The sequence below is a fragment of the Choristoneura fumiferana genome, chromosome 25 (genome assembly GCF_025370935.1).
Source record: "Choristoneura fumiferana chromosome 25, NRCan_CFum_1, whole genome shotgun sequence".
Lineage (NCBI taxonomy): Eukaryota > Metazoa > Arthropoda > Insecta > Lepidoptera > Tortricidae > Choristoneura > Choristoneura fumiferana.
The window spans coordinates 12,349,143-12,374,465 of NC_133496.1; the positions used below are offsets into that span (position 1 = coordinate 12,349,143).

The following is a 25,323-nucleotide window of genomic DNA, read 5'->3' on the forward strand; positions in this document are numbered from 1 at the left end:
AAAACACTGTATAATTTTTATAATTAGTTTTCATTAACATTTATCGAAGAATGTGGATTGCAAATACTTTAAGGTAGTCGCGAACGTGTCTGGAACAGTTTCAGAATAAAATCACACGCTCACTCACACACGCATAAACGAATAACGAAACGAAGGAGCAAAAACTCACAGTACTCACACAGATAAACCGTTTCCATGTTGCTTTTCGCGGTAGAAGCGTCGTTGAACTTATTTTCATTTAAAATCAGCGTAACTATTAGCAGTTTTCTGTATTTAGTGTTTTAAAATCTAGATTAGTGTTATTGGCGTCTGCAGATATTGTTATTGACAATACTGCATAGTGTTTTCACCGTCAATAAGCATATGAAACTATAATGGCGTGCCTGGGGCGAATGCACTAGGCTCATTCTCGTTACAAAATAGGACTTTGCTCGAATCATATCAAGACGTTCTTTTTTCTGGTTATTTTTTCAGCAACAGTCGTACTGACGGGACCTTTTACGATATTCGAAACAATTGTGGTGATTTGAGTTGTCGTGCAAAAAAGGAAATTAAGTTTTTCGATGTTCTTAGTTTGATTATATCAAGGGGACTACCTATCACCCATTTTGTCACAGTGGCTATTACGCTCGTCTGCCTTCGAATTGGCATAACAATGTCGCGGTAAGTGTCTCGGAACTGTTTTAATTCATAAAATGACTGTTTATTGTAGATAACATTATTTTTATTGTGCAAATAATTGAATAACCTATTTCACTCGAAATTCGTAACTTCATTTGGATTTTTCTGTTTCAGCGTGCTAACCTAGCAATGTTCTGACTGTTGTTATTCGACGTTCGTAGTTTGGCGTTATACTGTTCATTTTTATATCCGTCAAATACGTGGTGATTAGAATTTATGAAATACGATAATTTTACATAATCTATGAATAATTCGTGTATTGATACTAAATGCGCTTGAACTGAAAAGACATGGACGAGGCTGAAGAAAATATAAGTACTGAAGATGTCCGGAGTATTGACAGTCCTTTTTCTGTCAAAAGTAAACCAAAGAAGCGGTCGCTGGTCGAACGGGAACTTGAAACCAACTTGACAGCCAGAGTGACATCTCCTGCGACGGGTGAGGGCACAAGTACAAGCCGGTACGGCAGAGCTCGTCGACTCAAGGCTGGCATTGAGCTGGAATCCGAAAAACTCATGAAGCCTTTAAGAATAGATACTAAACCGCAGCCGCAGGCCTATAAAATGCATGCCTCTAATTCCCCGATAAGAAAGGAATCTCCAAAACGGGCTGTATCAGTTTCTTCAAGCATTGAGAACCAGATTGAGAACATTTACAATGAAAATATGTCTTTAAGCCGTTTTGGTTCCTCCGATGAAACTAAACTGCAGTCTCCTGCTAAGAAGTTCACTAAAGTGTATATCCGGAAAGATCTGATACAGAAACCAGACACCGATACAGTTGTGTTAATCAAGAACATGTTTTCTCCAGTCAACAAGTCTTCTCACTTAAACAACATTCTAGAAAGATCTTCAGAAAAGTACAGTTTGAATGGTCATGGGAAACGAAATGGTTTTCCGGATACATCCTCAGTTGTTAAAACTTTAGATTTTGATGGGAAGAAGAAGAAAGAAACTAAAGAGAAAACGGTGGCCAAGAATGAGTTGTTTGAACTAGAAGCAGGTTGCGATTACCAAGTAGGAGACTTGGCTTGGGCCCGCGTCGGAACATATCCATTTTGGCCATGCATTGTCACTAGAGAGCCATTTACTGACATGTTTGTGAAGAAGAAAAGTAAGTTACAATTACTTATCATACCTATTTTATTTAAGTGATGCAACAAATTAATTACAGTAATTCTAGATTTGGCAACCGCTAAGAATTTGTTTATCACATTTATGCCTCGATTTAACAAGCCCATACCATTCAAATACCTGTATCTGATGTCCCTACATAAGTAAGTTTTGCAATGTGATCAGAATAGGGGTTCTGATCACATTCTAGAAGAAAATGAATAAGATCTTCAGTATTATAAATGTGACATCACATGGTGTTTTTTTCAACTAAAATTTTGCATTTGCCTTTGAATTGTAAGAAACTGACATGCTATTGTTATTTATTTTGAAAAAACAATGTATTGCTAAATTTTTTAAATTATTATTCAGTTCCATAAATCGGTTTAAAGAATTTGATTTATTTCAAATTTTTTAAAGAAATTAAATTTTGCCTAATGAGAAAGTTGGTAAATAATAATATTGCCACTGAGCGCTGTTACTGGCATGCTATAACATAAAATAAATGTTGTTGCATGCTGACTAACAATTACTACAATGACAAATTGATATAATAATATTTCGAAAGTACTTGTAGCAATTACTACTAATTTATAACTGGTAGGTATTTAAAATTCTGATATGGAATCTGAAACAGTATAGTAGGTGATACAAGTTACACATACATTACCTTGTCATATTAAGTAAATTAAATACTGACTAAATATATTTATAGATATGGTGTATTCAATTTGATTTCATGGAATGAAAAGCAATTGTTGTGTAGTTTCAGTTTTTAGATAACATGATAACTGGATTTTGAATAGTTTGATATGATGGACAATGCTGGGGTTAGGCTTTGTTTTTGCTACGTATTACAATCATATCAAATAATTTATTTGCCATACATACACAAGTATACATGCAAATTAATGTACAATAAGAAGTCGGTTAAAAATAGAATTTAAAATACAATTTCTACATTAAATTATAAAAGAATACATATTGAAGTTATTGTTTACAGTTGTACTTGATCAACAATAACAATAACAATCTCAGCAATAACTCATTTTTTTAAGCAATTTGTTAGGTCCCTACTGGGCACCCCACCTCACGAGGCAGCAATATGATTTACTGTCATTCTGTCCAAATGGAAAATCATCCACTTGAATTGACCATTTTGAATTTGGACCAAAATGAATATCAGCCAAAGTGAATTTTGTCAAAATGTAATTATGCTGAAAAATATTTACAACCAAATTTATTTTTGTTGTAAATTAATTTAACCCAAATGGAATATTGTCCATTATAAATTAGGAGCAAAATTAAATAAGCAATAAGTGAATGTTGTCTAAATCAAGTCTTAACTTAATATGTAGGCCCAAAACAAATGATTTTGGGTGCAAAATATTTACAATTCGTCATATTTCTGAGTGTATGTAAATATAGGTGGTCGTTTTTTTTTCGGCATACATCAAATTTGTCAATTTTATCATAAGACAAGGTTTTATTTTCGTTGATATTCAGGATGGACAATTTTCCTTTGTGATGTATTTCAAATTGTAATTTTTCTGCTTTGACGTATAATTTCGAGTTGTCTATTTTCCATTTGCACCAAATGACAGTTAATCAATTGAACCTTGACAAAAATATTCAAAAACTCAATTATCTAGTTTGAAGTACGTGTTTTTTTTTAAGTAAGTAGTCACAATATATGGCTTTTGAGTCATACCAACTCCTTACATGTTTAGTTCCATGACACTTTTATTCTTGTTATTGTTTGTTTCGTGGATTGGTAAGCCCACCGGAGGACATCCACCAAAGAGATGGACATGACCTGGTTAAAGACACGGGTTCACGGTGGATGCAGGCCGCTTCCAACCGAAGTAACTGGAGGTCCATGTCGAACAGTGGACATCCCATAGCTGAGCCTATATAATATGATGATGACGATGATGATTTTTTCTTCGGGGTTGATCTGTTTTCTAAAAGTATAAATATACATAAAAAACCGGGCAAACGCGAGTCACCGAGGGCTCCGTACACATTTATAGGTATGTAAATGGGAATTGTGTGTTGAAAATATCTCCCGCTTTTGCCGAGTGATTTAATAAATCCAGTGTAAGCAGAGCCCTGCTCCTAAGCAAAACGTACGCAGAGTGGGGTCGAATTATATTGGTCATTGATATTTACATACACACAAAAAAGTCAAGATTTTCAGACTTTTGTAGTTGGTTGTGTTATAATAGCTACCTTCACACCAAATTTCAAGTTTCTAGGACAACTGGAAGTACCCTATAGGTTTTCAATGCACGGCAATTTGTATGGGATCACGTTGTTTAATGTTAATGACTGTAACTTTTGATTGCGTTCACTTAAAAGTTTGATTTTTTCAAGGCTTCAAGGGACCGCAGATATGAGTGTTTAATATCAATTTCAGCTTGATACCTCCACGCGTTCCTGAGAAAAAGGGTCTTGACAGATGGACGGACGGACAACAAAGTGATCCTATAAGGGTTCCGTTTTTTCCTTTCGAGGTACGGAACCCTAAAAAATGGTTTCTTATATTGCATATTATGTGTAATATAATGTTATGTTTGAACTCTTCCAGTGTTTGGCCGGGTGGAGCATGATGTCATCCATGTAACATTCTTCGGAGACAATGGCCGTAGGGGCTGGATAGTGGACAACATGCTGAGGAAGTTCCATGGGAGGCCTGAGTTTGAGGGTGCTCGGGCTAAATTTACCCCAGAGGTTAGTTATTAACTTGTTAAGAGTGTTTATACCTGCTGAGCTGGCAACGTTGCATTTTTGTTAGTTTTTCTCTATTATTCCATAAGAATTGAATGAAAATTAATAATGTTGTCTGATATAACACTTCTTAATGTATAAGTTAATGTGTCTACTCCAATAATTATTCGTTATAAACTTTTATTTTCTTTAAAAACCGGTCATAAACATTAATTCGTTTGTGTTGAAAATACAACACAAACGTTTTTTTATATCCAATGAGAACCAATGGTAGTACTACATTAAATAAAAGCTTGTGGTAGCGCAGCTGTCAAAAGTAAAAAAATAAAAGAAGTCTGTTAGAATCTGTACCACTATGCAAAAAGCAAATATGTATCTCTCCCCTTGTTTAATTAGTTTATAGTAAAAAGTATAACTACAGTGATAATATTTTATTAAAAGTAAACCTGCGCCCCAATAGTAAATAAAATAATAGTTTGTCATAAATATTATGTCTTGCATCATACTTCTACATAGCTCTTTGGCCGATTTCCAGTTTTTTTAAATGTGCTTTTGTTAGTGCCCAAGTTTGACAGCCATAGGTTTGACAGCATTGGTAGTATACATACATTAAAAAGTTTATGTTTAATCTTTATATGCTGGTTTTCTTGTTTTTCATGATTTCTTTGAATGACCAGTAAGTTTTCCATGCATTACCTAACCTGCATCTTACCTTACATTAAATAAAGTTTCTAAAACCAAAAAGTTTTTGGATAATCTTTGGAGAACTTTACGCACCTTGCATCCTCTTTTTTGTGATACAAGACGACATTTTTGAATTCGAGGATAAGTCTGATAATGATATTATATTACAATTTTACTACTATTTTGCTTTCAGATGAAGAAAAAGGACCCAAGATTGTACGCTGCGCATTTTGTATCGGAGAAAAAGCTGCCTCTATGGAATGTTTCTGTGGATGAAGCAGAAACACTAATGCGGGAGCCGAAGCGGCTACGAATCGACATTCTGTACGACATGCTCGAAAACGCAAGAGCAGCCAAAACTACCCCCAAAAGAGAAAGAGGTGGAAAAATAACGAGAACGGACAGTGATGTATCACTGAGCGAGAGCTTATATGATACTCTGTTCTCTGAAGATGACGCCAAAACTGATGACAGCAAGCGCACTAAAAAGTCAAGGAATACGTCTCTAGATGTCTCGGAGGTTGTCACGGCATGTTTAGACAACATGGCCGCAAAAACTGGCATTATCAAAATACAAAAGCAATCGCACATGGATCGGTGGCTTCAAAAAGCAAAGTCGAAAACTCCTGAGAAGACTCAACCGAAGATTCTAGTGAAGGCAGAGAGAGAAAGGAGAAAAGATAAGACGCAAAAGAAGCAAAAAGAGATGCGAAAATCTAAGAAGAATGATTCCTTAACTTCTGAAAAAAATCTACTGCCCTATCAAAATGAACATGATTATAGTAGTGTTAATTATGAGAACCATGATATTAATGACAGTTCTAATATAAACACTGATTTTGAAGAAAATGGGTATGATGATACTGTAGACAGCAATAATATTGAAGTCACAGCTACAATAGAAAGAGTTTCAAACAACATGGAAGACTGCAGTCAGGATGATATTATAACGACAATAGTTAGTGATGACATTATTATGAATGACTTGGAAAACGTTAACAAAGTTGAAAATTGTGAACTTGTTAACAACATTCCCGAAACGACCAAAGAAAGTGTAAACGTTAACAAAGTTGAAAATTGTGAACTTGTTAACAACTTTCCCGAAACTACCAAAGAAAGTGTACCCGATAACAATGTAACTAATGTGGAAAATACAGTCAGATCAAATGAAACCGAACAATTCGAATCTAAAGTAGAATCCTTAGAAAATGACATTTTATTGAACATTGGATTACAACCCAGACGCAGTAAACGAAATAGACAACCAGATGTAGAAAAAAATAATATTGTAATTGAACAAAATGATACTGAAGTGTCAAAGTTGGAATCAGCTCAGATAATGGCAAAAAGAGACGTCGAATCGGCAGTTAGTGATAGAAATATTGTCAATAGTAATACTGACCATCGAGAGAATATATTAGACCGAGATAAAAAAGATTCAACAGAACAAAAGATAGACACAGTTATCAAAGATAATCCAGTTGTTTTAGGAGTAAGTAAAGATTGGTCTAAACAGAGTAAAGAAAACTATAGCGGTATGCTGCCATTGAATGCTCCAAGAGCAGTGGTTGTCATTGAACCACTCAAAATAGAAGATTTAGAATCTCGAATCATCGTTAAAGCAGCCAAACAAAAAAAAGATTCAGACTTATGTAAATTAAATGAGAATGCTATCACTAGTAATGATACCACTATAGAAAACGCCAAAGTGAATGATATTGATAAAAATAATGAATATTCAGTCCTAAACAACGTTGATAGTAATTTTTCCGAAACTAATGCCAATTCATCTTCACCAGTAGACGGTCTTGTTATTAAAAATGCCCAGGTACAAGAATCAAATTCCATTACCAATTCATCCTTAGTGGCAGATAAACCTGTTAGCGAAAAGGCCTCTGCGCAAGAAGACAATTCTGTCACTAGAAATACTGACAAGGTAATAAATCAAGATGATATATCATCTGTGCCAAGTAAAAACCTTTGTGATGACAGTAGTCACGGCGATGCAGCGAGTGATATTACTCCCGAAGATATGGATGTTGATGAAAAGAGTTTTCATCATACTAATGAAGAAATCCAAACTGAAAATGTTGAATCTAAAAGTACATGTTCCGAAGATTCAGATTTACCCTTAAGTAACCTTCAAGCAAATGTGATTGAACCTCCCAAAACGGATCTTGCTCATTTAACCACAAATGAAGAAAAAAACGAAATTAATGAGAAATTAAATGTTGTTATCGGTGAAGAAATATACATATTTGATAGAACTTTATCTCAAGATTATGATGAAATTGATCCGCATATAAATAAAGAAACAAATAGTTTGATGACTGATTCAAATAATAAGGAAGCAATAAAGAATGATAGTAAATGTGAAGTTAAAAATGTTTCCAAGCGTGAACTAACATTATCACCGGTCTATGATGACGTTGATATGGAGAAAGATGAAAGTGAGATCGAAAAAAGTGATGAAAACTCTGAAAATAAAATTGTACAAGACAACCAAGTTGAACCTACTCCTAAAATTGATACTGAAATTATTACTAATGGCGTTGAAAGTGAAGATCAGGTTTTTTACAAACCCAGTGTGCATAAAAGTAAAGAAAAAATACATACACCTTTAAGTGGAAGTACCAAAATTGTGTATGATGAAACACTTAAAAATACTAAAAAAATAGCAGGTATACAAAATAACTTCGGTATTTCAAATGTTGACCAAATAAATGAATCTAAGAAAAGATCACCGAAACTTACTTTGAAAAAGATAATTGACCTCAAATCAAATGTTCACACTGATACGGAGTGTCAGAAAAGTATTTTTTTAGATAATAATTTAAACAAAGATAAAATTGTTACCAACAAAGATTTAAAAGACAAAAATGATCCTTATAGTGAAAAATGTACTGGATTAGATTTCGAAATGCTCATTGACATGGAAATAACCAAAGCACGTACTCCTAAAATCAACGGTATTGTAGAAAACAAAGAAAGTAGCTCGGAGAAGAAACTCAAAGAAGAAATTGATGCTGACACTGCTTCTATGAAATCAGAGGATAGTGGAGCATCTATAACTAAACGTAAAATACGCTCAAAAGAAAAACAAGACGTGAAAAAAGGCACTGATGACCCTGACTTTTTAAAATACCTTGAAATTCGCCAAGACGCGTTGATAGACGAGCAACCAGAATTGACTCATGATGAAATTGTAACTTATCTTTATCAAACTTGGCTTTACGAGGAAAGCAATAAATCAGATAGAAAGAAAACAGATGATGCCGAACAGTCTAATTTAGTTAAAGGATTAAACCAAGACCCACCACCGCCAAAGAAAATCAAGAAAAAACCTAAAGTTGAAAAAGAAATTACTGTAGACATAAGAGATTTCATGCCTAAAGAAAAACCCAAGCGGAAAGCAACTCAATCGAAACCTTACTATAATGAAGAGTTTTCAGATCTGGAGGAGGAAGATCTTGAAACATTTAGTATATTTGACAATGATGTCGTCGCGCAGAATGAAGATGGAGAAGAAATAGACGAAGTCGAACTCTACTTTGAGAAGCTAACTAAACCGAAACCCAACGTATTCAAAGGTTACGTTAGAGAAAAAGTTTGCGAGATCTGCGAAAAAACAGGTAACCTCGTCAAATGTAAAAGCTGTCATGGCAGTTTTCATGTAGATTGCGTCAAAAAAGAAGAACAAGTTGTAGAAGTTCCAGCGCCTATTAGAGGTAGAAAGAAAAAGAAGAAGCCAAGAGGACGCAAACCTAAAGGTTACGATGAATCTTTACTCGACTCCGAAAGCCAAAGTGATGAGAAATCGCAAGACGCGAATCTATCAGAAGAATTTAACATGTCTGTGGAGGACGAAGAATCTCATATAACGGTGGATGCGGCTAAGTTCGAAGCCCATCTAGAGAATAAAATGAAAGAACTAGAAGCAGAGCAAAGAGATGATTTCGAGAGCGACCAAGAAATTCGTTGGGACGCGCCGCCAGGCCAATGCGAGATAATAGACGTCAAGCACAAAGAAAAACCAATAGATTACTCAGATTTCAAATGCTACAATTGTGAAAAATATGACACACCTATATGCTTTGTCTGTAAGTCGGATAAATCGCCTAAAACTTTGACAGAGGCAAGGCAAAAATGCCAAGTAGCGCATTGCCACAGGTACTACCATTTGGAATGTTTGGAATACTGGCCTCAAACACAGTTTAACTCTTGGGAGCCTTCGAAGACTAACAAAAAGGTGATAGAATACATTGAAGCTTTGTCTTGTCCGAGGCATGTGTGTCACACGTGTGTGTCAGACGACCCTAGAGGCTGTAAGACCAGGTTTTGTGGGGATAAACTGGCACGTTGTGTGAAATGTCCAGCAACATACCATTCGTTTACTAAGTGCCTGCCAGCTGGTACGCAGATTCTGACTGGATCGCAGATAATATGTCCGCGGCATTACGAGCACAGGTGAGTTTAAGTGTAACATAAATTCCTGTTACATGAAAAAAATTAAGGGTGTCTTATTCTAAAGGCCACTTGCACGGTTTTAGGGTTAAAATATGAAATCTATACGATATTCTATTACGATATTTTATTTATATAGACGACCAGATGGCCTAGTGGTTAGAGAACCTGACTACGAAGCTTGAGGTCCCGGGTTCGTTTCCCGTGTCGGGGCAGATATTTGTATGAAAAATACGAATGTTTCTTCTCGGGTCTTGGGTGTTTAATATGTATTTAAGTATGTATCTATCTATATAATTATATTTATCCGTTGCTTAGTACCCATAACACAAGCTTTGCTAAGCTTACTTTGGGACTAGGTCAATTGGTGTGAATTGTCCCGTGATATTTATTTGTTTATTTGTTGTTTATTCCTAGGTTTGGGATGTCAGTTTCGTAACTTTTAACACTATTTGACCCCTGGTTTAGCTAGTTAACTACCGAGTGTTATAGTCACTTATTGATTCAACCAGATTTAACCATTTTGTGACGCACACATAGACATTGTCATTCACCTGTCTTTTCTTTATTAAACCCTGTATATATTTCTTGCGTTTTCATTTGTTTTTATTATCAATGTCTTCCGTCACAGTACTTATGTATTAATCAGTCTTCTATCTCTTAGAGCGGGCAAAGTGCCATGCCACGTGAACACGGGCTGGTGTTTTATCTGTGCGCTGGGTGGCACGCTGATATGCTGCGAGTACTGTCCTACGTCATTCCACGCCGAGTGTCTGAACATCAAGCCTCCGGAAGGTAAATACCACGCAATATAAAATAGTATTACAGTGGCCCGACCTCAGGCCGTATTGTCTAATAATGTCTAAGTAAGGTAAATCGTCAATTTCTGGTCACCTTTCAATAACTGACCATCTTACTATTAAGATTACTTGGACATTATTAGACAATATGGCCTGAGGTCGGGCCACTGTACTACTTACTTTAGTATAGACTAAAAATAAATTCTTGCACATGAAACTACCGTGAGAGTCACTCATATAAAATATATTGACCCGGATAACTCACGTCTTAAATCGAGTTTAGCCCGACATGTTTCGGGCTAATCTTCGGCTAAACAGGCGCACCGCGCGCGCAATTTGCAATTGAAGACGTGAGTTATCCGGGTCAATATATTTAAAATAAATTCTATATAAAATTCCTTTTAGTAGAGGTTATATAATATGTACTCTGTGGTAAAGGTGACCAGTTATTGAACGGTGGGCAGTAATTGACGATTTACCCTACGCTTTAACGAAATAACGCGCTCGAATTTTATATTTGCTGAAACTACGTCACGTTTTGTTGTACATACTGCTGTTAAACGGTATACGATGAAGGTAGAAAGAGATGGCGAGTGCTATATCGAGCGCACGCACTCTGGAAATTGTCCGGCAAGCGGAAGAAAGCTCCTGAACTAACTTGACGTCGTTCCGTAGACCAAAAAGTTGGGGATGGGGTAGGTAGAGATTCAAACTGCCCTGGAGTGAAGTCAGTGGAAGATAATTAGTAATTACACGCCGTACACCCCGACTGAGGGTAAAAAAAGAATTCGATATGTATGAACGTGACAATCAGACATTTTTTTTTGTATTTGGAACTATCAAATAAAATGGTAAAGCACTTGGTCGATTATACAGTGCTTGTAGACATGATGAAATTGATGAATAATTTGCCCCTTGGCCCTTGAAAGTGACGATTTTATTTTGTTTGTTCAGAGATGCTCTAAGACAAATTGAAAAAATATATATTTGACACTAACTTTGGCCTAACTTTAAAAAGGATTTTTACATTAACTGTCAGCTGTTTCTTTTTAATTTGAATTAAAGATCAATTTACCAGGTATTTCTTATTATACCAAGCAATATGTCGAAACGGAAATAAAAACAATACTGTACCTATTAAAAAATTTTGTGTTGTTTTTTCTAGGCAGCTACATGTGTGAAGATTGTGAGACGGGACGTCTTCCTCTATACGGAGAGATGGTGTGGGTTAAACTGGGACATTACAGGTGTGTATTTACTATATTAATGCTAATTGGGCAATACAGAATACCAGTTCACAGATTCAATTGTTTACCAAACAACATTCAACAGAATATCACTTCTATCTAAGACAAAGTTTCACAATTGTTTTTTTTAATCGACAACTCAGTTTCGTGAGCAGTAACTTCAAGACACTTATTTTTAAAATTGATTTTTCCGCGAACACGTTCTGAGGTCGCTATTATTTGAAAGTAAAATAATTAACGAGGTTGTAACCATAATTAAAGGTGATTTTCCACTGGCGAAACGAGACGAGAATTGAAATTTGTATGGCGGCGCCCGCGGCGGCTTGCGGCGGGCGTGCGAGAATGTATACAAATTTCAATTCTCGTCTCGCCTCGTCTCTTCTCGCCTCGCCGGTGGAAAATCACCATAAGAGTTTAGTTACGTCCTTTTACGCAATTTTGTTACACTAGTAAGTAGGAAAACTAATACTACTTATTCTGATGACACGCATTGACCCTAGCTCATCGATCACCTATAGCACCGCGGGAAGCGAGTGTTTAGCATTAATAAAGACATAATTTTAATTTATCTCCATAATATTATATTATAATAATTTGTTATCGTCAGATGGTGGCCCGGCATAGTCCTGCATCCAACTGAAATCCCCGAGAACATAATGGCCGTCAAGCACTCGCCGGGCGAGTTCGTCGTGCGTTTCTTTGGCCAGTACGACCACTATTGGGTCAACAGGGGGCGGGTATTCCCCTTCCAGGAAGGTAAGACATACTTTTTACCCAACTGCCCAAATGTATATATGTTTTTTTATATAGCCCGTAATATGTGCTATAGGAAAGAGTGGCGGAGAAAAGGGTTGACCTTTGCTCAGCTGTGGGGCTTTGGCATGGCATGGCATGGATATACTTTTGAGAAATCTACCGCGCCAACATCTTCTGTCACACTCTATCGCTCAGTTTTTACCCTACTGTCCGAAGGTGGGTTATTGTATAGAGTTTATAATCCGAAAAAGAGTTAATATTCCTACAGCTGGGTAAATCCTTCTTTTTCTCGACTTTATAAACCTACAATCATCTCTGGCTTTGGTAAGAAAGGGAAAGAAATGTTTTAAAAAAATATCTTAAAAATCTATCATCAAAAAAAAAAAACAACCTGAGATATGTGTGCATAGGAGAAATTTGTGTCTAGACTCCTGTCTAGCGGTGGTGTAGGGTTTATAGCACGCCGCACGGATTGCTGAGGACCTGGGTTCGATTCCCAGCGCTGGTCTCTTTTTCTGGTTTTTCTGTGCATCCATGTCTCAGTTTGCAAAAAGCTTTTTTTTTATTTTGCAGGTGATTCCGGAAAAATATCGAGCCAGAAATCTAAAATAGACGCCGCGTTCACTACCGCCATGGAGCATGCGCAGAGAGCGTGCGAAATATTGAAAAGTAAGTCATTTACGGCCTGATTCATTACGATAGGTGCTGGTATTATTATGCGCAAGAAATTATTAAACAGATATTAAGGCACTCCGAACTACAGATGTATTGAATAATGTTAATCTAATATTTATTATTATATTTATCTTGCTCTCTCAACTGGCTTACTGAATTTTACTGAAGCAAATTGAGAAAGCAAAGTAAATGTAATACCTTTAAACGAGCAATTCTTGTGAGCAACGATTTCGATGAAATTTGGTATGAAGGGATTTTCGGGGATGTAAAATCGATCTAGCTTGGTCTTATCTCTGGAAAAACGCTTACCAACGAGTTTTAGCCCGAGCAAAGCTCGAGCAAAGCTCGGTCGCCCAGGTACTACGAACTTATCCGACAAAATACAATGGATAAACATTATTCATTAGATTTGTAATACGAGTTTATTCTTAAAGTTAGGTTTGACTTTGAATTTGAACTCATATAGCCACTTGAGTCCTCGCGTACTTTGTAAAGGACAAATTAACACTTAAGAATAAAGGCCGAATGTACTTTATAAAGCACAAATTGATCATTGGATGAAGAATTTTAATGTTGATCTAGAAAAAAGTTAGGACTCAGAAGGATGTAGTTTAAAAAAAGTAATTATGCTCTTAGGTTTATACGCAAAAAAAGGTCCTTGGGTTTTATTTAGTGGGTTGCATTGCATCTAAACTGCTTACGAGCAAGTGTTATAAAAAAAAGGTTGGTTAAACCCCAAGGTCAAGCAGAACACAATGATGATACTAAACCATTCACAGACCGCAGTTCCTGGCTCCAAGCGAAGACGTAGCCGAAGGTTTTCTTCGGTGAAGTCTGACCTTGGTGCTGGTCAGCGACATGGTACAAAATATGGCTCTGATTGTTTTGCTTGATAGGGTGATACTATTTACCGGCCCGGATTATACCGACATGGAAATACGACCCGATTTTTCGTGTACACACCAATACGAACGTGACGTCACGCGCGCCGTTCGACACTTTTTAACACGACGTGACGTCACAATAAAGATGTATTTGCACACAAAAAAAACTTGCATATTCTATATTAAATTATGACAATACAATGGTGCTTCTATTAGCATTTATTCTTATCTTTTAACATGACATGCTACCAAATTGTTCATTCTTAAAAAAACCTTTCATCTTTCAGACGTAGAACCCAACGAAGAAGAAGATATGGACATAGCGTCCTCTCTCCTTCCCCCTCACTATGTCAAGCTGAAAGCGAACAAGCCGGTCGGCTCGCTGACCGCGCGGCGGGACATTGATGCTAACTCGCTCACACAGTGCGACTGCGACCCGAAACAGCCGGACCCTTGCGGGCCTTACTCGCACTGTCTCAACAGGTTAGTATATGAACTAAAAGAATTTCCTTGCTCACCCGCGACCTTACGATAGCTAAGCTTATGCACAGTATGCGCGTTCATTCAATTCCTCCACCTCCACACTGTAAGAACACACACAAACCCATTTATCACCACCACCACACCACACTGACGCGTTTCGAACTCAACCAGAGCTCATCTTCAGAGTAACACTGGGCTTACACATGGCTACTATATGCATGCTCTGGAATAAGTATAGCTACTTTCATTGTGGTATGGTCATGGGGTATAGAATCCGAAAAACAACGCCTGATTCAATAAATTAGGTTAGAATATTTATAACAAGTCTTTGTTAAAAAAATATTATATATAATATAAATATAAAAAAATATATATTAAAAATAATAATATTTTTTTTGCTGACTGTGCTCATTTGACTGTACCTACTTGAATTATCTTACGATTCAAATTATATTTCCGAAACATAATTTCAAGTTGATGCCATTAACCGTTGAAGAGTTCCGTCGTGCGCAGACGATGCATGGATGGATGAAGACGAAAACGGAACTGACAGAATGCTGCATTTATGACTTTTAGACTGGGCACAGTGAAAAGGGGATTTAAAAAAAAATTGTTCTCAACGTGCTTTTAACTATTTAAACGATCTATTAGAAGCCTCAAGACTAGGGCTTTAATGATCGATGTTTGTAATTCTAGCACCCGTGCGACATTAATGTTTTTCATCCAGCGAGTAAAATTTTATATTTGTGAAAATACTTGACCATGGCGATACCGAGACTGCGCTCTTGGCACGCCCATCTCCTCCTGTCATGTGCATAAGCTGTACATGTGGTCTGCAGCAGCGCGCGCAGCAGCAGTAGTACGCGCATGACTCATTTACCGATCTTGGGCTTCATGACAAGATTGTACCGCGACTCATTTACCGACCACGGGTTTCATGACAGCACATTAAGGTCGAGGGTTTTATTTGGGGGTTGCAACTAAGGTAGCCTGCATGTTACGACACTGTTTACGAGTAAGTGTGATGAAAAAAACATTCTTAACGTGCTTTTAAGTATATCATTTCATCCTCACCACCTTGATGATTGGCATTTTCGAACCGAAAGTTTTATCCACGCACGGCAAAAATATGGATCCAGCGGGTGACACTCTTTCCAAAAAGATAATACCGGGATGGAAATAGGATTTTTCAACGCACCTGTGATATCCCTCGTGTTGGCAGGTGTCCATGTGAGTCGGTGATTGCTTCTCATCAGGTGAACCGCGTGCTTCTTTTCCCCAAGTTTAATTATGGTATATGGTCACAGGATGCTCCTGACGGAGTGCGGGCCGATGTGCCGCGCGGGCGAGCGCTGCAACAACCGCGCGTTCGAGCGCCGAGGGTACCCGCGCCTCGCCGCTTACCGCACGCCGCAGCGCGGCTGGGGGCTTCGGACGCTCGAGGACATCCGGCAAGGTACAGTATATGGGTGTAAAGTTCACAGCTCATTACAGCCAGCCGTCTGCCGCCTCGCCTCGAGCGGTTAGTATTCTTCATATGGATTTGTATGGGCATGCGCTCGCTACATCAACTCCGTTCGTACTAGGAAACTCGTGGACCACGCGAGGTCCACTCGTTGCCAACGCGGCGTTCACCCGCGGACCACCTGTCGATAACGAGTGGACGCTGAAAGTCGAGGCGGTGCTGGTCGGGGGTGGCTCTAATGAGCTGTGACCTTAATGTGGTCGCGGAGTGCTCCTGGCGGAGTGCGGGCCGCTGTGACCGAACAAAGTAAAGGACACTGGTCTATGCCTATTTGGGTAACCATTACAATATTTGTGTTTTAAAGCTAAAATAATGTATTTGATGTATTTTCATTGTATGATGGATGACCTAATCATCCCAAAGGAAGTTCACGTATTTTTTTCCGATGCCGTTACGATATTATATTCATTTATTTCTTTCTTATTTCAGTAGAGTGTACTATTAGCCTTCATTCATCAGATACGTGTCAATAGCTGTTCCAATAAATCTAAATAGAAATCTAAAAGCAAATAATTGCAGGCCAGTTCGTGATCGAGTACGTGGGCGAGCTTATAGACGAGGAGGAGTTCCGTCGGCGCATGCGCCGCAAGCACGAGATACGCGACGAAAACTTCTACTTCCTCACGCTAGACAAGGAGAGAATGATCGATGCCGGACCCAAGGGGAACCTCGCCAGGTAATCGACGCTGTTCTTGTAAAGCAATGGTTCCTTACCTCACTTTGGTGTTCGTACTAAGTGCTAATTTGACATTTACCACGAGCTTTACGGCCGGTTTACGGTGAAGGAAAACGTCGTGAGGAAACCTGTACAACCTGCGAAGGAAATCAATGTTTTGTGTGAAGTTCCCAAACCGCACTTGGTCCGCGTGGAAACTACGTCCCAATCCCATTCTGAGTGGAGGTCTGTGCCCAGCAGTGGGACCTATACTTATTGGCTGGGATGATGATGATGATTATAACTGTGCGTTGGGGCCGAATAGTTCTCGAATGCAGACAGTGGATCGGCAAGCGTAGGCCGTCCACCACCAAGATGGATAGATGACCTGGTTAAAGCCGCGGGTTCATGATGCAGGCTGTTTCTAACCGAAGCAACAGAAGGTCTGTGGGGAAGCTTATGTCCAACAGTGGACGTCCTACGGCTGACATGATGATGATGATAACCTGTCGTTCCCGGTTTAAAAATGGGACGGACTCGCTTCTTCCTGTGGGTGTCGTAAAAGGCGCTAAGGGACCTGATGTGAGAGAGAGTGGGCAGCGCTCTGTATTGATCTGTATTGACGACCTGATGGCCAAGTGGTTAGAGAATCTGACTAGGAAGCTTGAGATCCCGGGTTCGATTCTCGGCCGGGGCAGATATTTTTATGAATAATATGAATGTTTGTTCTCGGGTCTTGGATGTTAAATATGTATTTATCTATATAAGTATGTTTATCCATTGCCTAAAATCCATAGTACGGTCGGTTCCCTAATTTATGCATCCACTTTTTTATACTAGTTGTATAGATAAGTGGATACTTATGTTATGGCACCGACTGTACAAGCTTAGCTTAGTTTGGGACTAGGTCAATTGGTGTCAAGTGTCCCATTAATCCCATGATATTTATTTATTACTAGCTTTTGCCCGCGGCTCCGCCCGCGCGGTATTCTGTTATCGCGCGCTGTTCCCTCGGGAACTGCATTGGATAAAAAGTAGCCTATGTCACTCTCGGGCCCATAAACTATCTCTATGACAAAAATCACGTCGATCCGTTGCTCAGTTACGGCGTGAAAGACGGACAAACACACAAACACACTTTCGCATTTAGATTAGATTAGATTATTTATTCATTCAGTATAAAATTACATCATAGTTTATAATATTGATATATAGTAGGGATTACTAATTTATTTGCGGTGAAGGAAAACATCGTGAGGAAACCTGCACAGACCTGCGAAGCAATTCAATGGTGTGTGTGAAGTTCCCGATCCGCACTGGGCCCGCGTGGGAACTATGGCCAAAGCCCTCTTGTTCTGAGAGGAGGCCTGTGCCCAGCAGTGGGACGTATATAGGCTGGGATGAGATGATGATGAGACTAATTTATTTATTTAACTACCAACTCTGGACTTCACCTCTGCGGTGTGGAAGGCAAAGGGAAATCTCCACTTATTATCCAAGAAACTGATGCCAATGAGTAATGGCGCCACAGGTGGCGAATGAAAAAAAAAATTAATCAATTTTTTTCCCAGGTTCATGAACCACTGCTGCGAGCCAAACTGCGAGACCCAGAAGTGGACGGTGCTGGGCGACGTCAGAGTGGGCTTGTTCGCGCTACGGGACATACCGGCGGTAAGACAGACATACTAAGGTGTCGGCCAATTGCTAGTTGGGGAGTTAATACACCATGACCTTCTATGATATATAACTAGTCGCGACTCCCTCATGCGTTAATCGCTATCCCGCGGGAACTATGTCCTTCTCCGTGACTCAAACTATCTGTATACCGAATTTCATGTAAATCGGTTCTGTCAGTGGTTTAGACGTGATGAAGTAACAAAGAAACCAACAGAATTACAAGCTTTCGCATTTATATAATATAAGAGGGATAGAGCAAAGCGCAAACAAAAATTGCGTATGTTTTTTGGTTTGGTGGGTTCTGACAGCTATATTTATTTATGTGTTGTTACATGAAATTGGACGAAGCGAAACAAGTATGTAAGGATCGTAGCAAGCGGAAAGAAGTGGTCTCTGCCTACCCCTACGGGAAAGAGGCGTGATTATATGTAAAGTACAATTCAATAGAATCTGTCAATTTTCTACATATTTAAGACACCGTATCGTGGGCACACTTGATTATATATGTCCCTGTTGTTGCAATTATCATCTAAAACGAATCAAAAAAGAATAATAGTCACATCACAAAGCCTTAGGCAGCCCGGTGTTCATATTAGTAGGCTGGAAGTGTTTATAGGATTGTCAGATTCTATTGAATTGGAGTTTATGTATGTATGTTATGTTGGCCGTGGTGGCCGAGTGGTTTGACCTATGGCCTCTCAAGCATAGGATTCAAACCCCGCCTCGCACCTCTTTGTTTTTTGAAATTCATGTGCGGAATTTCATTTGAAATTTACCACGAGCTTTGCGGTGAAGGAAAACATCGTGAGGAAACGTGCACAAACCTGCGAAGCAATTCAATGTTGTGTGTGAAGTTCCCAATCCGCACTGGGCCCGCGTGGGGACTATGGCCCAAGCCCTCTTGTTCTGAGAGGAGGCCTGTGTCCAGCAGTGGGACGTATAAAGGCTGGGATGATGATGATGATGTTATGTTACATTTATTTATTTATTACATATACAATTAAGTTTTCTTTCAGTAAATTTTCTATAAAAAAAAACAACATATTTTCCTTCCATATGGCATAGTGGTGTATATTGGTCCAAAATTTCATGTCATTTCAATCACTAGATCATCAGCTGGAAGACGTCCACTGTTGAACAAAGGCCTCCCCCTTAGAACGCGGCAATCAATGACTACTCGTCACTTGCATCCACGGGTTGCCCGCAACTCTCGCGGTGTCGTCAGTCCACCTAGTGGAAGGCCTGCCGACGCTTCGGCTTACGGTTCGTGGTCGCCACTCGAGGACCTTTCCCTCCAAACCAGCGATTAACTGTTCTTCGAGCGATGTGGCCCGCCTGCCACTTCAACTTTTATATTCTTCAAACTTTGTTAAGAATACATTTCATTTAATTTGGTTTGGTACGGATCCGTACCCAGCCCCGCCCCCAATGTAATGTGTACCTTATGCTTACGTCATTAGAGTCAAATTTTCTTCGGATCTGTCACGGGGTGCCCCAATGTAATTTAAAACCTAGGAAAACGTAATTAAAGTGCCTAAGTAAAGTTAAAACACAATACCTAAGTAAAGTAAAAACACAATACAAATATTCTATACTAGCTTTTGCCCGCGGCTTCGCCCTCGTGGAATTCGGTAATCGCGCGCTGTTCCCCCGGAAACTGCATTTTTCCGGGATAAAAAGTAGCCTTATGTCTTTCTCTGGCCCATAAACTATCACGTCGATAAGTGGCTCCGTTTCGACGTGAAAGACGGACAAACATACAAACACACACTTTCGCATTTATAATATTATTAGTATGGATTGCACACCACAAATCACTATAAAAAATAATCAGAAACAAAATGCAGGCTAGGCAATAGGCGGTCTTATCGCTTAAAAGCGATCTCTTCCAGACAACGATGGCGGAAACAAAAACGCAGGACAAAAAAACCGCATTCAAATCGGTCCACCCGTTTAACAGCTACGGTGCCACAGACAGACACACAGACATACCGACATGACCGCTATGTGTGTCTGTATAGACACACATAGCGGTCAAACTTATAACACTCCTCATTTTGCATTGGGGGTTCAAAATTAATAATATTAAGATAAATCGTCGATGATAGTGCAATGCAAAAAATGTTAACAAAGGTGTTGCCATTATCAAAAAACATTTGCAGAATTCAAGATATTTGTTCTTTCCACATTTGCCAGTAATCCACTTCCCATTAAAAAACTGTATTTCATAATCAAGATAAAATATTTTAATTCACTTATGGAAATCTATATTATTATTTTGACATTTACCCTTTCATATATTAATTTACACAGAAAATACTGTTTTCCTATGCATAATTTATTTTTTCTCCTGGTATTACACCCGGGTTTTTAAGCTGTGGGCCGCTTGACGCGAGATGCCACTCAATACACTAACATGCGAGAGTAAGTAGTGACGATATTCCGGTTGTGAAATATCTGCTATCTTTGTAGGTTAGGAATTAGCCATTGTTGGTTACTCTGCATTGCAGTATCATCGAAGAAATACTTATTTTTATAATTTCCTTACAGAACAGCGAAGTGACGTTCAACTATAATCTGGAGTGCGCTGGCATCGAGAAGAAGCGATGCCTGTGCGGCGCCAAGAGGTGTTCGGGGTACATCGGAGCCAAACCCAAGCAGGTACGGCTTCTAATAGCCACTTATAGACTCATCTTGGCCTATACACACATCTGACGTTTCTACTAAACTGAGTTACGTATAATCAGATACCTTTTGACGACCGGATGGCCGAGTGGTTAGAGAACCTGACTACGAAGCTTGAGGTCCCGGGTTCGATTCCCGGCCGGGGCAGATATTTGTGTGAATAACACGAATGTTTGTTCTCGGGTCTTGGATGTTTAATATGTATTTAAGTATGTATTTATCTATATAAGTATGTTTATCCGTTGCCTAGTATCCATAGTACAGGCTTTGCTTAGTTTGGGACTAGGTCAATTGGTGTCAAGTGTTCCATGATATTTATTTATTTATTTTATAGATCTTTTCACTCACGAAGGAACGCCTCTCCACATTTTATAATTGTAGTTTTAAACGTATCCGTACGACAAGTCTATGTGTGCGTAGCTCGAATGTGTCCTCTGTCGCAAGCGTACCGTCAGTCGCGCACACTGAGACTAAGACAACGTGTAAGTACGACTTTTACTCGTGCATATTGATAATTAGCTGTGGAGGGGCGCGCCTTCGTGCGTGAACAGATCTGTACTAAGATCTCGTGAAGCAGAGACTGGAATGGCGCAGCTCTGTAAATAAAGCTCTGTTCCAAATTTTGAGACGCATCGCTTGAAACACCTGTGGCCCTACTAAGAAGCGCAAAATTCGAACTTCGTATCTTACCGTCCCGCTGACGCTTATAATATTAATACGAGAGTGAAAGGGATGGAACGACACGAACTTCGATTTTCGAATTTCGTAGTAGTGCCGCTGGATGCCAAGTCCTATTATAAAAACCCGAGACCTTCCTACACTTACACATCTAATGATAGTGGTCAATTAAATTGCGCCCTGTAATTAGGACCTTTATAGGCTAACCAGGAATATAAAAAACCTGACGCGAGGGGAGCACTTTCACGTTTTATATTGCAACTTGCAACATTCTTTACACTTACTATACGAAACCTACCAGTCATATTGACAGCAGTGTCGGTGATGTTATTTAAAGGAATATTTTCTAATCCCTCAGACTTTTTAAATGACAAATACATGACATATACATTGTGAATTATTTTCCTTCCAAGGCTATGGATAATCTTCGGCATTTTAACGCACAAAAATACAAAAGAAGACTTTAAAATACCACGCGCGAACAACGTTAAACTTTGACAGCAATAGACAGATGACATGACATTTGAATTTAGTTACCAGTGCAAGGAATTAGTTCTATTGGTTTTCAGCAATGTGGCGAGGTTTTTTATAATTTTGGTCAGCCTTTAAAATAAAGTTTGGCTTTGCCAGCCATATTAGGGCACATAATAACAAGTCTAAAGTTGCCCCTTTGTCAGACACGACATTGAGGACACCATCAATTATTCATCATCATATTCAGATGCGCCTTTATTTACCGGTTCCTAATATGCATGTTATAATTTCGAAAAGAAAAATATTTGAAATTTGACATAGAGGTACCTATTTTGCGTATTTCTTTGTAATATGTTAAAACAAGCAATTCAATATATTTCTAGATTTACTTCGGGGATTTTGGATTGGCTCTAACGATTTCGATGAAATATGTTATGTGGGGCATTCTGGGGCGAACAATGGATCTAGGGTGGTCCTTTGGGAAAATTTATGATTTCGAGTTTTAGCCCGAATTAAGCTATCACCCAAGTACTGTTAATAAAACTAAGAGTAAGGTTAATAGTGGATTTTGCAAAATAAGAACATTTACATATATCAAGTAGTTAGTTTAACTGATAGTGGTATTTAAGTGACGGTGTAAAAAAAGGTTAAATAATTTGTATTACAGGAAGAAGTACAACCAAAGAAAGTCAAAGTTCCTGGCAAGCGCACATACAAGAAACGGAAGCATTTAGAGGAGTCGCCCTCGACGAGTAAAGCGAAGCCGCCAATCAAAATCAAAATCAAACCCATCAAACCTAGAGAACTAACGGAGATAGAAAAAGACCTATTAATAATTAAAAACGCGACGAACGGTATGTCAAGTGACAGTGACAGTAGAGTCAGCAGTGTAGATGAGAAGAAAGATACGAAAGCTCTCAAGAGAAAAAGAGTATGCTTTTCTACAGATGAAGGTGCGAGTGTGAAGAAAATTAAGAGAGACGAGAGTGAGATTGACTGAACTTTTAAAGACTTTCTCTTGATGTTTAACCTTTTAACCGTCAAGTGACTTGACTTCTTGTTAACTTTTGTAAATAGTACATCAATTGCTCATAAAAAGTACATCAATTGATAAATGGTGTCAAATGGCCTGAAATAATTATTTATAACTCAATACATTTGCGGTTGAAATGTTAACAGAACAAGTGCTTATGAAATAAGGAATAAGAATGTCCTTGTAGCCAAAGCTGGTCGGAACGTTATTCATTAAAGCTACTTATAATTTAATTTTAAAATGAACTAAACGGACAAATTGAAGATTAATTATACTATAATTTGAACCTTTTTAACCTTTTCAATGCCAACTACTTACACAAGGTATCTTTACATTCTTTCGTAATTTTTCAGCAGGTGTTTGGGTTCGATTGAACACCCATGTAAATATTTTTCGGAACTCTTTAATTGTGGTAAATAAATGTTTCCATTGGTCGATGTTCAGTCAGCAAATTTATGTCTACATTATAATAAAAAGTTCTAACGAAAATTCTATGCAGGGATTTTCAGTCCAGCTAACCCAAACAAACACCTGTTGAAATGTTCTTAATAAATTGTACAACATCTTGAGTATCAAAAAGTATAACGTAAAAGTTATCTTCACATAATGAGTAACGTAATGACTAATGACATGACTTAAAATATGGCTTTAATATTTAGCTTGTCTGAGTGTTGAAAAGTTTAACGCGTAGTTTTTAACCTTTTGGGAATGCGAAAGCGGTGTTTTATTTTCATTTTTTCTGGCATGAATATAGAAGCTGGCTTCTTTAAATGGAAAAAATGACATTTTTTATTATTATATTTGTCTGACGAAAATTTGATAACCTTGCTCGCCCGTAAAAGGTTAAAACAGTTTGACAGAACGAGAAAAAAAAAACGAGTTGGTTTTTAGAAGTTAATGATAATGACACTGCCTTATCATACGTTTTTCTTCGATCAATAATACCAGCAATAATAAGTAATATATAAAACCATAAATAAATGTGTGGAATATGCTAAACTCGCCTAAATGATTGATTTAGAATTCGCTGCACTCTTGTCTGTTGTGATCGTCGGTTGAGAATCAGTAGTGAACCTTCATTACAACTTTCTTGGGAAAATAATGTGGTTTCCCGTTGGCTGCCTTCCACACCGCAGAGCTGGAGTCCGGAGTTCGCAGTTGTAAATAGAGAGCGCTCCTGCCCACTCTCACATCAGGTTCCTTGATTGCCGTTTATGACACTTACGGGAAGAGATGGGCCCGTCTTATTCTAAAACCGAGCACGGCACGGGCTTTATAAAATATGAAACGAAGCGCTATAAATTTTAAACCCCTTTAGCGTTAAGCGCAAAGGTCCGTATCAATATTTTAGTTCACTGATCAGGTTATCGTTGGTATTATTCGTCGAAGTCAGTAGTGGAGTAAGTTTTGGTTAGACTTAATCCTTATGTAGAATTATTTGTCGTTTGAAAGGAAAGGGAACAATGATCTTATTGACATTTGCGCTATTTTCGTAAAACCTCAAACCCTTTAAAATTATAAGATGATACTGTTGTAATTTACGAAGTATTTCGTGATTTTGTTCAGTCGTCGTGCCACGTGTTTTCAGATAGTTAACAGAGCTTGCTAGTATTGAGTTACTAAAATTGTTTTTAACGGAGTTTGGGCCTTACACGCCTGTATTCCAAAGCAGAAATTATCCCAGATCGGCGTCAAGCTCTGACAAGCTCAAAGCCAGGCCTAACATTCCCGTGTAAACACTTTTGGTTTTAAACGTTTGCGAAGTCTTGGCGAGTGTAATTGTAGCATTACACAACACTAACATGCTCGTGCCTGATTTGTCTACGGCTGTCTGGAATCAAGTGGTCGTGCAGCCTAAACGGGTTGATGTGCATAATTGTATATTCGAGTTCTATCGGAAATACGCTATTATTCATAACTGCAACTTAAAAAAAGTCAAAATCCCCGACACTTTAATTTAAAAAGTACAATGTCTCAAAAACTTTTGAACCGATTTTGGTCAAACTTAGCTAAGAACTGTCATGGTTAATTAGCTTTGTATGAATAAAAAACGCGTCTGAATCGGTCCATCCGTTTGGGA

At 38.4% G+C, this 25,323-nt stretch overlaps 1 protein-coding gene across 1 annotated transcript; it reads left to right on the forward strand.

Moving 5' to 3' along the window:
- Positions 1-169: 169 nt before the first annotated feature.
- LOC141442130 (uncharacterized) lies at positions 170-25,323 on the forward strand. The gene is made up of 15 exons (XM_074107039.1): positions 170-249; positions 475-663; positions 796-1,794; positions 4,384-4,526; positions 5,401-9,674; positions 10,336-10,466; positions 11,637-11,718; positions 12,326-12,474; positions 13,048-13,143; positions 14,321-14,516; positions 15,824-15,972; positions 16,561-16,717; positions 18,268-18,367; positions 20,924-21,034; positions 22,878-25,323. The coding sequence occupies exons 3-15, from the start codon at positions 972-974 to the stop codon at positions 23,208-23,210; spliced, it is 6,744 nt and encodes a 2,247-aa protein (XP_073963140.1). The 5' UTR covers positions 170-249; positions 475-663; positions 796-971; the 3' UTR covers positions 23,211-25,323.